This window comes from Bison bison, unplaced genomic scaffold, assembly GCF_000754665.1.
Source record: "Bison bison bison isolate TAMUID 2011002044 unplaced genomic scaffold, Bison_UMD1.0 scf7180017864362, whole genome shotgun sequence".
Lineage (NCBI taxonomy): Eukaryota > Metazoa > Chordata > Mammalia > Artiodactyla > Bovidae > Bison > Bison bison.
Genome location: NW_011494934.1, coordinates 1,358,216 through 1,374,494, shown reverse-complemented (window position 1 = coordinate 1,374,494; position 16,279 = coordinate 1,358,216). Strand labels below are relative to the sequence as shown.

The 16,279-nt window shown below is 34.8% G+C and overlaps 1 protein-coding gene across 1 annotated transcript in view; it reads right to left on the bottom strand.

The window, feature by feature from the left end:
- The window catches only part of PHIP (pleckstrin homology domain interacting protein), a 113,052-nt gene that overhangs the window by 19,873 nt on the left and 76,900 nt on the right, over nt 1-16,279 (bottom strand). Inside the window, exons 20-27 of the mRNA XM_010855269.1 lie at nt 15,031-15,262; nt 11,345-11,464; nt 10,020-10,127; nt 9,387-9,511; nt 9,176-9,258; nt 4,038-4,149; nt 3,796-3,857; nt 1,534-1,689 (exon numbers count right to left, since the gene is read on the bottom strand). Of these exons, the coding sequence (XP_010853571.1) occupies nt 1,534-1,689; nt 3,796-3,857; nt 4,038-4,149; nt 9,176-9,258; nt 9,387-9,511; nt 10,020-10,127; nt 11,345-11,464; nt 15,031-15,262 (998 nt within the window). The remainder of the gene's footprint in view (nt 1-1,533; nt 1,690-3,795; nt 3,858-4,037; nt 4,150-9,175; nt 9,259-9,386; nt 9,512-10,019; nt 10,128-11,344; nt 11,465-15,030; nt 15,263-16,279) is intronic.

The window sequence follows — 16,279 nt, the reverse complement described above, 5'->3', positions numbered from 1 at the left end:
GTTTGCTGTTGTTCAACTGATAATTTGTGTGTGACTCTTTGTGTCCGAAGGACTGCAGCACACCAGGCTTCCCTGTCCCTCACTATTGATACTATAAATATATCCCATCCTCTGTCACCCCCTTCTCCTCTTGCCCTCAATCTTTCCCAACATCAGGGTCTTTTCCAATGAGTCAGCTGATCCCCAAAGCCAAAGTATTGGAGCTTCAGGATCAGTCCTTCCAATGAACGTTCAGGGTTGATTTCTTTTAGGACTGACTGGCTTGATCTCCTTGCAGTACAAGGGGCTCTCAAGAGTATTCTCCAGTACCATATTTGAAAGAGTCAATTCTTTGGCATCCAGCCTTCTTTAAGGTGCAACTCTCACATCCATAACATGACTACTGGAAAAACCATAGCTTTGACTACAGGGACCTTTGTCAGCAAAGTGATGCCTCTGCTTTTTAATATGCTGTCTAGGTTTGTCATAGCTTTTCTTCCAAGAACCAAGAATCTTTTAATTTCATTGCTGCAGTCACCATCTGTAGTGATTTTGGAGCCTAAGAAAATAAAGTCTGTCACTATTTTCACTTTTTCTCCATCTCTTTGCCATGAAGTGATGGGACTGTAGTCTATGATCTCAAGTTTTTTGAATGTTGAGTTTTAAGCCAGCTTTTTCACTCTCCTCCTTCACCCTCATCAAGAGGCTCTTTAGCTCCTCTTTCTTTGCTTTCTGCCACTACAGTGGAATCATCTGTATATCTGAGGTTGTTATTTCTTCCAGGAATCTTGATTCCAGCTTGTGATTCATCCAGCCCAGCATTTTTCATAATGTACTCTGCATAGAAGTTAAATAAGCAGGGTGACAATATACATCCTTGACATACTCTCTTCCCAATTTGGAACCAGTCTGTTCCATGTCTGGTTCTAACTGTTGCTTTTTGACCTGCATACAGATTTCACAGGAGGCAGGTAAGGTGGTCTAGTATTCTCATCTCTTAAGAAATTTTCCACAGTTTGCTGTGATCCACACAGTCAAAGGCTTTAGCATAGTCAATGAAGCAGAAGCAGACTTTTTTTGGTACTCCCTTGCTTTCTCTATGATCCAATGGATGCTGGCAATTTGATCTCTGGTTCCTCTGCCTTTTCTAAATCTAGCTTACACATCTGGAAGTTCTTGATTCACATACTGGCTGATGCCTCGCTTGAAGGATTTGAGCATATACCTTGCTAGCATGTGAAATGAGTGTAACTGTGCAGTAGTCTAAACAGTCTTGGGCAGGCACTGAAATTCAACTAAAGCATTTATAATTGTTTCAGATATTTGAGTCTTGTGTAAAACTGCATTTAAAAAAATCACTTAAAAATATTTGAAAACACTGACTTATAACAAAAAATAATTTTGCTTGAATAAATTTTTTTTTTCCCTTTGCTTACTGGCAACATTTTCTAGCTATCTTCATGCATATATATGTAAATAGATAGATACACACACACACACACACATAGAGAGAGTATATACATATATATTTTTTCATATGTTGTTATTATTTACCTAGTGTCATCAACTGGTTTATTCCTGTAACAATTCTTTCACATTCTTCATCCCTGGGATTGGAACCCCATTCACCATCAAGAGGCTTATAGATCAATGATCTGGTTTCAACATCGGTTAAAGGAACACTGGTACCTAGTTCTTCAGGAAATACAGCTGAAATAGAAAGAAATGAGATTTAATGAAAATATGTGGTAATATCAGTAATATTTAAGTTACCTTTAGAATCAGAGTTGATATTTTTATAAAATTAAACTATACCTTTGTAAAGATTTGGTAAGTATTAGTCTTTATTTTCATTAAAGGAAAGTTATGTTTCAAGAGTCAATAAAATTTATTCTTTACAACATTAATTTCATGATTAATTTTCTAGATGAGCATGTAATTACTTCTCCAAAATTATACCTCACAACTTGCTTTATTATCAGTTACATGTGAAGGAGAAAGTATTCGTATAAAATCATGAAAATTAAAAAAATTTCTGAGTAATTTCATAATATATAATCTCTAATTTACTCTGATAAAACATGCCATGTGAATTTGAACAAAAGTGGTATTTTTTTTTTTTTTTCAGAAATGTTTTAATCAAAGCCTCACTGTTTTTCTAAAAGTGTAGGGACAGTCAGAATTATGAATAATGACAGATGATGCTTAGGCTTTTTGCTCTTAAATGATGAAGGTATGCTTTCTGCACGTCTGAATCTTTAATAAAATAATTAGGGGGTGGTGGTGACATAAAAACTACAAATCTGCCAAGGCAATTTTTCTTTGAACAAGACTTCAGGAGAGAAACATTTGGAAATATGCTACTATCTGGTCACGAAACTCCTCCTCCTCTAGAAATGTAATTAAACTCTTTAGTGCCTATATATGTATAACGGAATAGAACAGAAACAACAAAAATCACCCCCTCCACACAGCAATATACTGAGGTCAGAAACAACAGTGTATTACTGTTACTCATTCATTTCAAGAAGTACCCCAGGGATTATATCTATTAGCTTCATTTCTCTCACATTCACAATAGTCTGATATGAGTTCAAATTCAAACCTTCACAAAGGAGAGAAATAAAACTGGAAGGTAAGTCATGTAACACATTTACAAGCCGATTAACACATTGTACAGTATTAAACAACTCTAATTTAGCAATGAGATGAAAAAGACATTATTGGTACTGGTCTCTCAAAGTGACAATTTCTAGAAAGAACTAGTCTTAATCAAAATCCGCATGACCATTTTCTCATTTCTAAGATTTACCAGATTGGGTTTACTTTTTTCACATTATCTTTTTTCTGAATTTTTTTAATATAATAATTAGTGAGGAATTCCATTTGTAAATGATCAGTTCTACTATGTTACAAGTCAGGTTGTTTTTCTTTTTTAAAAAATTCTTATCTGATAGTAAAAGTAACATACTATTAAAAAAAACAAACAGTAATGTAAAAGATAATTTGTGGAAGTCCTCATATCCCCATCCTTTAAAACTTTTTAGACATATACAGTTGTATGTGTTTTATTTTCTTAAACTGAAACAAATATGGGCAATGACATAGAAAATGCAATATCCAGGCTTAGACACACTGGTCTTTTCTCAGTTCCAGGAAGATGTCATTCTTACTGCCAACGGCTAACTCCCAAATTCTAAGGCAATGTGTCAGGCCATATGCAAAATGACAGTTATTATAATTACCTACTCATTGAGACCTTACATGTGTCAGGCTCTATAATAAGCACTTTACACATATGATATCATTTAATTCTCATAGCAGCCCTGTAAGAAAAGTATTAGTTTATAGTTCCAAAGACTGAATACTAAGCATCTCGAGTTTCAAGGCGTAAAGGAACTTGTCAAGATGACACAGAGAAAAGATGGCAGAGCTAGGATATGAATCTATACTTCATTCAAAAAAGCCTGACCTCTCAGTATTATGCTGTATTCTATGTATTTTGCTGGAGTTGTAAAAATATCTTTGCTCCCAAGTGCTCATCTTCTACAGTGAATAACAACAAGCAAATCAGTATATTTTGCTGTAATTATCTTCAACCCTCCCTCTTAAAACTACAAATTCCAAGTGGACAAGGATTATGTTTAGTCTAGTCACTATTATGCCTCCCCTACCTCCAGGGTCAATAAAAATGCATGTGGAATGAATATTTTCTACTTGCTCTTCATCAAGAACTCTTTGTACCTACAAGTTATCAAATCAGATTTTTATTTAAGAAATGAATTCCGTAACAGACACAAAAAACTTTACACTTACCATTGTTAGGTATAAGCTCCATATCCCAAGGACTCATCTTTTCTGTATCTCCATTGTCCCAGCTTAAAGAAAGGAAAACCTTTATATTAAAAAATCTAAACACTGCATTGCAATTTCAATAAAATCACACTGAAAAATAAAGTAACTACTTCAGTGTTTAAAAGGAGTATCTTTAGCATTTTAACAGATGGGGAAAACATTCAAAGCAAGTCAGGCTGAACCAAAACACAATACTTCCTTACCAAACATTGTAGCACTGGAACAAACTATCAGGGTACTCAGGCTGAAGTGGTTCCTGGCTCTCAATTGTTCCAAACCACCAGGCATCATCTATGACTGATCTGAAACGGTCACCTGGCCAAGAATAAAAGCCATTTCATTACTCTTAAATGAAACGCTGCTGCTGCTCCTCTTTCCCAAAGTATCCCTTTAAGATGCTAAAAAGCCTGTATTATTATTAAAAGACCTATAAAAAATGACCTACACACTCCAAAATAAATTAGTAAATAAATAAAATCAGCAATACTGAGAGGAAAAGTTATATAACAAGCACACCTGAAGTGTGACTTATCACCTTTCAGACCATTTTTTACCATTTATTATGGTAAGGAGAAATTCACTCTTATTTTAAACATTTTTACCAATCTACCACTTTACAGCCACTTTTCCTTCCTACAGAAAGAAAAAACAAAACAAAAACTAACCTTTGTAAAACAGACAGCACTCTATAATCTTTTCCTTAACCAACTGCATTCAGCTGTCATATTACTGAAAACTGCTTTCCTCAAAGACTCTGATAAGCTATCTCCTCACCTTCCCTCCATGTCATATGAAAACTGTTAACTACTCCCTGCCTTTTTACCATGCTTTCCCCTTTCTAAGCTCTCACAGTACTTAAGTGATTTTTCTCCTGGTTAATTCTGAAAGATTTGAGTTCAAATAACTTATCCATGTCACTTTAAACAAATTAATCTTATCTGAATCAGTTTCATTTTCAAACCCACTTTAAAAAGTGTTTATATTCACATTTTTTTACCAAAAAGGATTTAACAATGTACAAAGACATGTAGTCGTCCTTCAATATCTGTGGCAGATTGACCGGCTGCAGGACACTTCAGATACCAAAATCTGTGGATACTCAACTTCCATATATAAAATCACGTGTACGTGCATGTAACCTACGTATACCTTCCCGCATACTTTAAATCATCTCTAGATTATTTATAATATAGTTAATACAATGTAAGTGCTATCAAAATAGCTGTAAATACTATGTAAATAGTTGGCCAGCATAAGGCAAATTCAAATTCGCTTTCTGGAACTTTCTGGAAATTTTTTTCCTCCAGAATATTTTTGCTGCAAGGTTGGCTGAATCTGTAGCTATGGAGGGCCAACTGTAGGAGCATAAAATGCTTTGAAAAAAATAAATATAATGACAAAAAAGGAAAGTTGGAACCAGGCTGTTAATAGAACACAACTGCATGTTGCTGAGTTATATATATGTATGTATATACATATTCTGGGTGAGCATGCACTGAGATCAAATTTAGGTTCAAATTCAAGCATTCAAACAGCAAATATTAACAGGGAAATATGAGCTATTACTAGAGAGTCTCTAACTGCTCCTGAGATACATATTAGTGACACTATACTTAGTGAGAAGACATTACATAATTTAAGAAGCAGCATTACTGACATCACCAACACCTGAAGAGTAAACACAGTACTGAGTTTCATAAAGCTATTTCTTGTGATCCTACTTAGACTGATGACATTATGCTAAAGAAGAAGAACTGGATAACATGTGCCGTACCACAATGAATGATACTGTACGATAATGACAATAAAATTAGAATAAGGTCTACCAGCGGAGGAGCCTGGTTGGCTGCAGTCCATGGGGTCGCTAAGAGTCAGGCACGACTGAGCGACTTCCCTTTCACTTTTCACTTTCATCCACTGGAGAAGGAAATGACAACCCACTCCAACGTTCTTGCCTGGAGAATCCCAGGGACGGGGGAGCCTGGTGGGCTGCTGTCTATGGGGTCACACAGAGTCGGACACAACTGAAGTGACTTAGCAGCAGCAGAGTCTACCAGAGTAAGCCTTAAGGACTGGCCGAAGTAATTATTACTGATGTAATTTTAAATGGCAGTTGGTAAAAACATCTTCAGAAATAGAAGATTAACTAGTTACCAACTTTAGAAGAAACATTAACAGTAATTTATACATTTAAAATTATAAGATCCAAATGAGAACATTCTGATGTACATCCATTTGGACTATCTCTTCAATATGAACAATGCTTGCCATTATTTCCTTACTTACGTTGTCAGTACATTTCTGGAATATTCCTGGGTTCTAACTGGTAATATTTGTTCTGCCAACTTATTGGCAGATGCATGTCCTTAAAAATCAGAGATGAGAAAACTTCCCTGGTGGATCAGTGGTAAAGAATCCACCTGCCAATGCAGGAGACAGGGGTTTGATTCCTAATCCATATGGCGCAAAGCAACTAAGCCTGCCTGAGAGCCACAGCTATTCAGCATGTGCTCCTGAGCCCGGGAGCGGCAACTACTGAGCCCACGTGACACAGAGCCTGTGCTCTGCAGTGAGAGAAGCTGCTGCAACAAGAAACCTGTGTATCGCAACCAGAGAGTAAGCCGGCTCTCCACAGCTAGAGAAAAGCCCATGTAGCAATAAAGATGCACCACAGCCAAAAATAAATAAAATTTTTAAAAGAGATGAAATTAATCTTATCAACACATGGAAATAATTTTAAAAATCACATGTACCAAAGGCTTATATCCAAAACCAAGAACTTTTAACTCTTTCTTCTTGAATTTACTTACAGTTTTCTACGTGAGTATATAGCTATTCCTTTACTCATCAAGTTCAGACATTAAGTATTGGCCTGTCTCCATATAACTGTATATAAAGGGTATGTGCATTTTGTTTAATCCATTTTCAGTTGTCCTCTGTCAGGCTATACTGTATAAATATTGTTCACTAATGAGTCCAATAGCACACAATTCCTTTCTCACAAAAATCTGTATAATCACTTCATTTTCTCTGAATTTTATGAATAATTTCCCCACATTCTCTAAGAACTCAAACTATAAAACAGTCTTCAATAGATAATTTCCCACAATAATGACAATAAAGTCAAAGTCAAACATGTTAGACAATTTATCAGTTTTACTTTTTCTCCTGAAGATTTCTCTCTAAGAGGACAGTGTCTTCTGGACTGTTTTACAGACTTGCCAGACAGATAGTATTCTGAGACTTCTGCTGACTATTACTTGGGAATTTCTTTTGGCGATTTCCTGTCCTGAATTTCCTGTCTCTTACTGAGATTCCTAGTCTTTATTATTTCCTTATTTGATAGAAAAAACGAACACGGCAATGGACTGGTTCAAAATTGGAAAAGGAGTAGGTCAAGGATGTATATTGTCACCCTGCTTATTTAACTTATAAGCAGAGTACATCATGTGAAATGCCAGGCTAGATGAAGCACAAAGCTGTAATCAAGACTGCCTGGAGAAACATCGATAACCTCAGATATGCAGATGACACCACTCTTAAGACCGAAAGCAAAGAGGAACTAAAGAGCCTCTTGATGAAGGTGAAAAGAGGAAAGTGAAAAAGCTGGCGTAAAACTCAACATTCAAAAAGTAAGGTCATGTCAACAGGTGCTATCACTTCGTGGCAAATAGACACAGAAACAATGGAAACAGTGAGACTTTATTTTCTTGGGATCCAAACAAAATCTCTGCAGATAGTGACTACAGCAATGAAATTTAAAAGATGCCTGCTCCTTGGAAGAAAAGCTATGACAAACCTAGATAGTGTATTAAAAAGCAGAGACATTACTTTACCAACAAAGGTTTGTCTAGTCAAAGATATGGTTCTTCGAGTAGTCATGTATGGATGTGAGAGTTGGACCATAAAGAAGGCTGAGTGCCAAAATATGTATGCTTTTGAACTGTGACGTTGGAGAAGACTCTTGAGAGTCCCTTGGACTGCAAGGAGGTCCAACCAGTCCATCCTAAAGGAAATCAGTCCTGGGTGTTCACTGGAAGGACTGATGTTGAAGCTGAAACTCCAATACTTTGGCCACCTGATGCAAAGAGTTGACCCTGATGCTGGGAAAGACTGAGGGCAGAAGGAGAAGGGGATGACAGAGGATGAGATGGTTGGATAAGGCATCACCGACTCAATGGACATGACTTTAAGCAAGCTTCAGGAGATGGTGGAGGACAGAGAAACCTGGCATGCTGCAGTCCATGGGGTCATAAAGAGTCAGACACAAATGAGCGACTGAATAACAAAATTTGATGGAACACATCTTTCAAAGCTTTCAGAGAAATGGGACATGGGATGTAAATTTTTTTCTACAGCTTGCATGTCCCTATTTTTAATGACTACACTTCCATAATTTTTCTTTTTATAGCACACAGGTATACCCACTCCAATATTCTTGGGCTTCCCTTGTGGCTCAGCTGCTGAAGAATCCAACTGCAATGCAGGAAACCTGGGTCGATCACTGGGTTGGGAAGATCCTCTGGAGAAGGGCAAGGTTACCCACTCCAGTATTCTGGACTGGAGAATTCCAAGGACTGTACAGTCCATAGGGTCGTACAGAGTCAGACACAACTGAGTGACTTTCACTATAGCACACATGTAAATCTCTGTATTTACCAAGACCAAACAACAAACAAATCACCACACTAATCCCTTCCAATGGTACTAGAGGAGGAATGAAATGCTATATCAAGTGAGGTGCTTTCTCAAAGCAAAATATAGCATATAGGCATGATACTCTACTTCAGAGTGGTCCTTTTAGAAATTCTTAAATACTCTAGTAAATAGCATAACCATCTGTATTATAAATTAAAGTACCTTAAATGCCTGGAGACTTTTAAGGTTTTCTAAAGTTTTTTTGAGTCTTGGTTACAATATTAGTTTTAACAGAGGTACCCAATAAAAGAAAAAAGTCAGTTTAGTTTAGGTCCCAGTACAATTAAACATTTTCAATGGAAGACATCTTTTGTTTCAAGTTTGAATTCTGTCATTACTTCTTTTGGATAAAAATTTATTTCAGTACATATACTAACAAAAGGAATAGTTATAAACAATCTTATACATAGTTACGAAATATGAGAAAAAACATTCAGATTTCAACATCATCTAGTTTAAAAGTATTATTATTCTTTAAAACAGACAAGCAAACAAAAAAATACCCCAAATTCCTGATACAATATCTTACTTTCCTATTGACATTGCCACAAATGGCAATATTTATCTGATTATCTAAATAATGAAAAACATAAATCATTTATTAGATAAAACGATCATTACAACTTCCAAATAAATAACGCACCTATATTCCACCGCCTATATTTTGCATCGTCAAATTGTTGTCTCAAGACGAGGAAATCTATAACATCAGGCATATCATGGTACCTATTAAAACAGAAACAAATTGATCAGGTCACATAACTACAGATATCTAAAATACATTCAAATGTACCCAAATCTTGAAAAACAATCTACAACACTAAGAAACTACTGCCTCTTTCAACAGTCCTTACTTCATTGTAAATGATCCACCGGTCAGTTTACCAGTATCAGGATCTAGAAAAGCAAGTTTAAGGCAGCAAAGGGTAGGCAATCCCACTTCATACTTTATGCCAACTATTTTCATCAGTTCTTGTTCCTGAAGAAGATATAGAAAATAAGAAACCATATTCACAAAATAATCTGTTAAACACTAGGTGACTATTTTGTATGTATGTATAAAAACCCACTGAGCTGTGTACTTAAGATTGGTGCACTTTGATGGTATGCAAACTATATATCAATTAAAAAAAAAGAAAACCTTATTGAAATAAGAATTTTCTAATACAGTTCCAGAGACTGAGAAATAATTTTGAACTATTACTGATAAATCTAGAAATACTTTCAAATTTACAAAGATGAAGTTTGCCTTAATATGTTAATGTTGTCCAATTCTCACCATAATTACATTTTAGTCCCAACTTATAAACTATTAGAATATATATAACTCAATCTTAAGTTTCTTTAAAAATCTATGCCTATGAATTATTTCAATTAAAAGAAAAAGCTATCTTCATGAAACAGTTTCTTACAGTGAAAATAATAACATTAAATACAACTTTCTCTATAATCACATCTTTTGGGGCTTTAAATCATAAACACCATACCCGCAGTTCCATTTTATGCCATGGTTGTTTTTTGGGATTTATACTATAAATTTTATTTTTCCGGGCCATCTCAACATATGCTTCATGTCCTTGTCGGAAATAATAAACCTAAAAAGTAAATAGTGTCACAATTTTAAAACTTGCATGTGTTTCCTTTAACCAAAATGCACAGTATCAGCTAAAACTGTAGGAGATTTAATGTCCTGTAAATGAAGAGAAATTCTAATATTTTGATTTTATCCTTCCTCCTTTTCCTTCAGCTGTCCTACTATCACTTAATAATACCCAGTGTTCTAAATAACATTAAAAGGTTAAGGATAAGCAGTAACTTTTTGGCTTTTTGGTCTCACCACTTTATTTTAGGTTGTATAATAAAGTACATTGTAACTTGGGGTCATGTTTAGTTTACTGTTTACCTATTTTGTAGCAAGGAGTTTATACAAAGGCAGGGAACTTTAAAATGAATAATCTATTTTCAAATATATTTTATCCTTATGAAGAGAGCAAGACATGTATTTATTCTCATTTATGGAGGTCAAATTTAAGTGACTCCTGACTACCGCTAGAACTGGTACGTGAATACAGCACTCTGATACCAAGTGTTCTTCCCACAACTAAAACAGCTGAGCTTGTTGAAAAATGCTATCCAAATTTATCCTAACTTTTCACTGTAAACCTACTGAATACCAGATAACCCTGTCTCTTAACATTTACACAAAAAACAAGGAGACATGTACTCCTGAGTGGAAAACTTTGGTCTAGTATATTTTCATTTTAAATTCACAAAAACATAGTCCAAAATGATGACTAATCAGGACTAATCACATTTTCTTAAAAAATTAAATGGTAATTGGAAGATAACATTTTTTTTAAAGATCTAAGAAACATTATAAACATTATAGTTATTTAAACATTGATAAAATACTTTTATGAAATAAAAAAAACCCACATAATTACCCTTCAATTAAAAATAAACAAATGTTAAATTTTGCTTTTCCTTTACCATATATTTTAGGAAAAAGAAAATTGGCCACAACATCCTCTTACTAAAAAATACATACTGGTTTTTTAAACGCTAATAAACCTCTATTCTCTTACAATATTTAATTTTCTATCGCAATTTTTATAGCAGCCATAAAAAAAACATTATTAAAGCTTTCCTCTTAATTTTCCTTTTTTCCATACAGAGCTACAAAACGTAAACTGAGATATGAGATACTTCATAAAACTGCTACAATTCTCTAGAATTCTGTTTCAAGGGCTGTAAAAAGTGTTTAAAGTTATTTGAATGAAACAAAGGATATTTTTTAGAAGTTAAAAAATACCTCATCACCCATCTGTGGCACAAATGGGCATCTTCGGGGTAAAGTGTCTGTAATCCATGTTGAAGGTAACCATTCTTCCAACGTCAAACCGTTTTCCGTTAGTTCTCCCACAGCCAATCTCTAAGAGTGTAAAACAATATCAAATAATATTATCATGAAAGCACTCATCTATCAGTCTGCCCAGGTAGTTAATAACACAAAAGGGGAAAGGGATCTTTGTATAAAAATGTATGTTCTTTAAGTATTAAAAAACCTTATTCTGGGAAGATGGTAGTAGTGGCAAAATAGTTACGTTCAATCTCACCAACTCACTCCATAAAAAAGTACTACATCAACCAAAGCTCCAAAGACAATATTCAAAACAAAAGTAGGTGATGAGATATTCCCATAAACAACAAAACAGAAGCTCTGTGTAGTTGCCTTTCCTCTAAACATTCTCTCAGTTTCACAAACATTGGTTTGTCCATGTAACAAACCAATACATATTTGAGGTTTTTCTTTAAAAAACCCTAGGCATAGCATGTTGCTAAGAAGTAAGAAAGACATTCTTATATGGGCTGAGCAGTGCCAGGATACAGAAGGCTAACTTTTATGGGCTGGACATTATACTTGCATATAGCCCAAGAATATTCCCTAGTCCTGTTAAAGTAGCCATTTCATATGTAAGCTTCTAAAAAAAATTTTTTTTTTCAATCAGAATGCTCTCAAGCCAGGTCTCTTACTTTGTAACTTTCTGAATAGGCCTTTAAGAAAAGTTTAAAATTTCTGGTCACCTACAAGTGGCCATGATAGGCTGGAAACTCTTACCTTAGACTTTGGAAAAACCAATTTTCTAAAAGCTGAAACCTAACATATATAAGTAGAGAAACACCATGTTGCTGATTAGAAATGTTTTGGTTCAGTGTTTGTAAACTAAGACTTCTAAATTTTATTCTCTTGTGTTTGCTTAAGAAAAGGGAAGTTATAAGGCAGTTATCACCGTGAGTTAATGAAAGTTCATAAAAAGAAACACAGTCATAATGGGATATGAGAGAATACTACTTGCAGCAGGTTCCTTTAGCTGTTACTCGGTATTCATCTTCCTACGAACTCTTCTTCCTATTAACCACCTTTATATTTCTGTTAAAATACATTAGAAGAACTCTGTGGAGAAGAACGGAGGGATAAAGGACTCTGGCATTTACTATACATGAGATGAATCCATCCCATGTACTGAGATCCACAGATTGTATCAGTCTTACATATAATGAGGTGCTCAGTTAAAGTATTTGAAAAAGGCTTCGTTTGACCTAGGTAAAACGAAAAAAGGCAGGAAAAGGCTAAAAATTACTAACTCCAGCCTCAATATAAACTACTAGTTACACTACTCAAGTATTTCTTCCCAGAGTGGGACAGCTAACAGCTCTTACATGAAGTCAGGTAAATTGGATATTAAATAGAAGTAATCATATTTATAACTGTAGGACTATGGCATAACCAAGAATCATTATGATAATAAACCTTACTCAGATCCTGGGGATCCTTGAAGTTTTGGTTAGATTTCTGTCAGTACTAATAATCATTTATGGGATAAAACACATCGATAGTTCTCTAAATTTCCAGCCTCATGAACTGAGACTTAATTTTGGAGATAAAGGTAATTAATCTATTTTCTTTCTATCCATGGCAATTCTTCTAGGCCCACCTAAAATCTGACCTCTTCTGGAAGGCTTATCTGAAACTCTACGATGTCTCCCTTTGGTTTGCCAATTAAATGTATCATGTGGTATTTCTCCTGTTTTGGGGAGAGGGGATTCAAACAACTTGTTGGTCACACATTGTTTTTGGAGTAAGTACTTTGTCTTACACTTCTTTTTATTGACTGTATTGCAGGCACTAGATGAAAATTCATTGCTCTGATTTCCAGAGCTCCTAAACAACATAAGGGATACATATCAGATACTATCTGGGATAACTGTACTGCATCTCAGGAGAATTCTAATAAGCATGTGCCGAACAAGGTTTTTTTTTCTTCTATTGATTCAAACAATTAACCATATGGAAGATATTTTACTTTTTCACAGATGCAATAAACATCAACTAATGATGTCTCAAGTTATTTTTCAGCTTTACAACTCTATGCAGAAGAAAGGAAATGTTACTGTGTTTACCTGAGATAAGATGACTAAGGAATAAGAGCAATTCTATCTACTGTCAGATACACTGATAGGCTGAAAAAAAACCATGTAAACAAAATCCAAATTACAGGGAGTAACCTATAATATCCGAACCTTAAACTATTTGAAATATGTACCAAACAAATTAGTGGCAAACAGACCCTGGGATAATACTTTAAGCAAAAAAGTGAAATTAAAACATGCCAAATAGTAACAATGGATCCGAATGTGGCATGTAAGAAGAAGCCTGAGGTATTAGTTTATGGATAATTATCAAATAAAAGGGAACCAGGTGAAGTAAACTGCATTCTTAGGACAAAAGAATTATGGGACTTAACACTGCAAACCTCCAAAGTTTCCAAAACCGTCTTGAGATGGAAAAAAAAAAATGTTTACCTCATTTGCCAGATACATGGCTTAATCAGCTTTATATGTCTATCATGTAAAATAATGGGGTCAGCCTACATTTACCATCACAGGCAAGGAAGAGGAGGAATACTGTGGCTAATGTGTGGCATTCTCTTTGGTAAATATTCTCCAGACAAAGGCAAAGGAGGTGACAAAGGAGGCTGCAGAATCCAAATTAAAGTAATCCATAATTATATAGCTGAAACAAAACAAAAGCTCAATTGACGCAGATAAAATAAACACTTAAGACAGATGCAGTCTTGAAATTTTTCAAAGCTCTCTAAAGATAAACATCCTATAGTCTCCCTAGTATTTAATTCTACAGATAACATCTTCCATTTAATTCTAAAAATGGCATCGGTTTTTAAAAAAACCTTGCGTTTGTTTCACCAAATGTGCTTCGAACTTACAGTCTTTTGGGGAATAGACAATATGTCCCTTGTATTTCATTTCCTTTAGAGCAAAAGTTAAACAGTTCCTGTTTTTAAAAAAAAAAATATTCCGACTCCATAAGAACTAACAGATCTTATTCCCATAACATTTATCCCTTGTCTTTGATCCGTCTCAAATTATCCACAGACTAAAGATGTAGTTATCAAACCAATACTACTGCCCTAAGGACTAGTGATGGCTCACAAGCTCTGTAAATTAATGAAGGCTTGTTACCACAGTAGTATTTTCAGCAGTGATAGTTTGTAAGGATGGTTGAAAGACAAAGGCAATTAAAGGCTAATAAAATATGTTTTGTAGCATTATTTTTTTACATAAATAAACAAATTCTACTGGAGTCTCAAGAAAACTCTGCTCATAAGATCAAATGCTCAATATATAACAATATGATAATTCTACAAGTAAATACTCTCACACATTAAACATTTTAAAAATTGAGGAAAACTAAATAGATCTCTATATGTTTTATTTTACTACTGTGTAACTCCATGTTTTTTCTATTAATACTTAGCTGGTATACCTGAACAATGTTTATGTTTATCCACTGCACTTTTAAAATGTGTAGTCTGTTTTCACAAAAAACATATATATATAATATGTATAATATCTATTTATGTAATTATATATATAGAAAAATATAGATAATATATATATATAAATATATAACTCAACCTTTTGTTTTCTTTCTTTGGGCTTCTTTTTCTTTGGTGATACTGGTCCATCCTTTTCTTCATTTATTTTTTTCCTATCCTTTTTAATCTGTTTTTGCTTCTGTTTTTCAGATTCTTCTTCTTCATCTGAACTGCTTTCTGCTTTCTTGGTTTTATGCTTAGGAATTTTCTTTGGTGGTTGCAGATTAATTCCAGCATCTGCTGTCCAGTCAGAATAATCACTGGAGTAGTCACTAAAAGGAAAGAGGGATTTAAAAAATATACAGAACAAGATACACATTAAGACTTGCTGTATGCACATGTAAAGAAAGATCATAATAAAAAGTAATGGGCATCCCTGGTGGCTCAGACGGTAAAGAATCTGCCTGCAATGCAGGAGGACCCGGGTTCAATCCCTAGGTTGGGAAGATCCCCTGGAGGTGGAAATGGCAACCCACTCCAGTATTCTTGCCTGGAGAATTCCTGGACAGAGAAGCCTGGCGAGCTACAGTCCATGGGGTCACAAAGAGTGGGACACGACTGAGTGACTAACAGACAATGACAGAATAGTACATACTAAATGAACTAAAAATATTTCCTAACTTTCAACTCATCTTCTAGGTTCTTACAAGTCTGCAGGCTTAACTTACTTAAATATCTCCAAAATTTTTTAGGATAAATGAGGCCTAATTAAAGTAGTTCTAATTAAACAATGAATTTAAATACCATTTTTAATTTTAACAAAAATATAGATTTGAGTGTTACATGTGTTCAAAATATTGTGGGGTCACAAAGGTAAGGAGCAGAGAGACGGTCAGTTTCCTCAATTCTAGTAACAGAAAGAGAGCTCTAGATAGCATAGGAGGCATCAACGTTGAGGAAGAAGCCTAAGAATTCCCTTGTTGAGGGTAGGTGGACACTCTTGAACTCCCATGGTAGAGCACTGGTGGCATCACCGTAGCTAGATATCGACCTGCAAGGGTCAGAAGTATTCTATCCAGTGGGAAGACCCTGCCTGTAAACTTACTAAGCATCTACACACACTCGAGGTATAGATTATGCTTCAAAGCATAGTAAGATTCAGAAAAATGCAGGCCTTAGTATCTTATGTATCACTATCAATCATGTTTGCCATTGGTTGTATCTCACTGGAAACTCTAACAGATCTAAGCTTTACTAAACTGATGCTGCAAAATAAAGAATCCAATTAAGTTGTCTTCTATTTTAATTTTAGAACATGAGAATATTTAGTACTTGACTTTTTAGTTTTA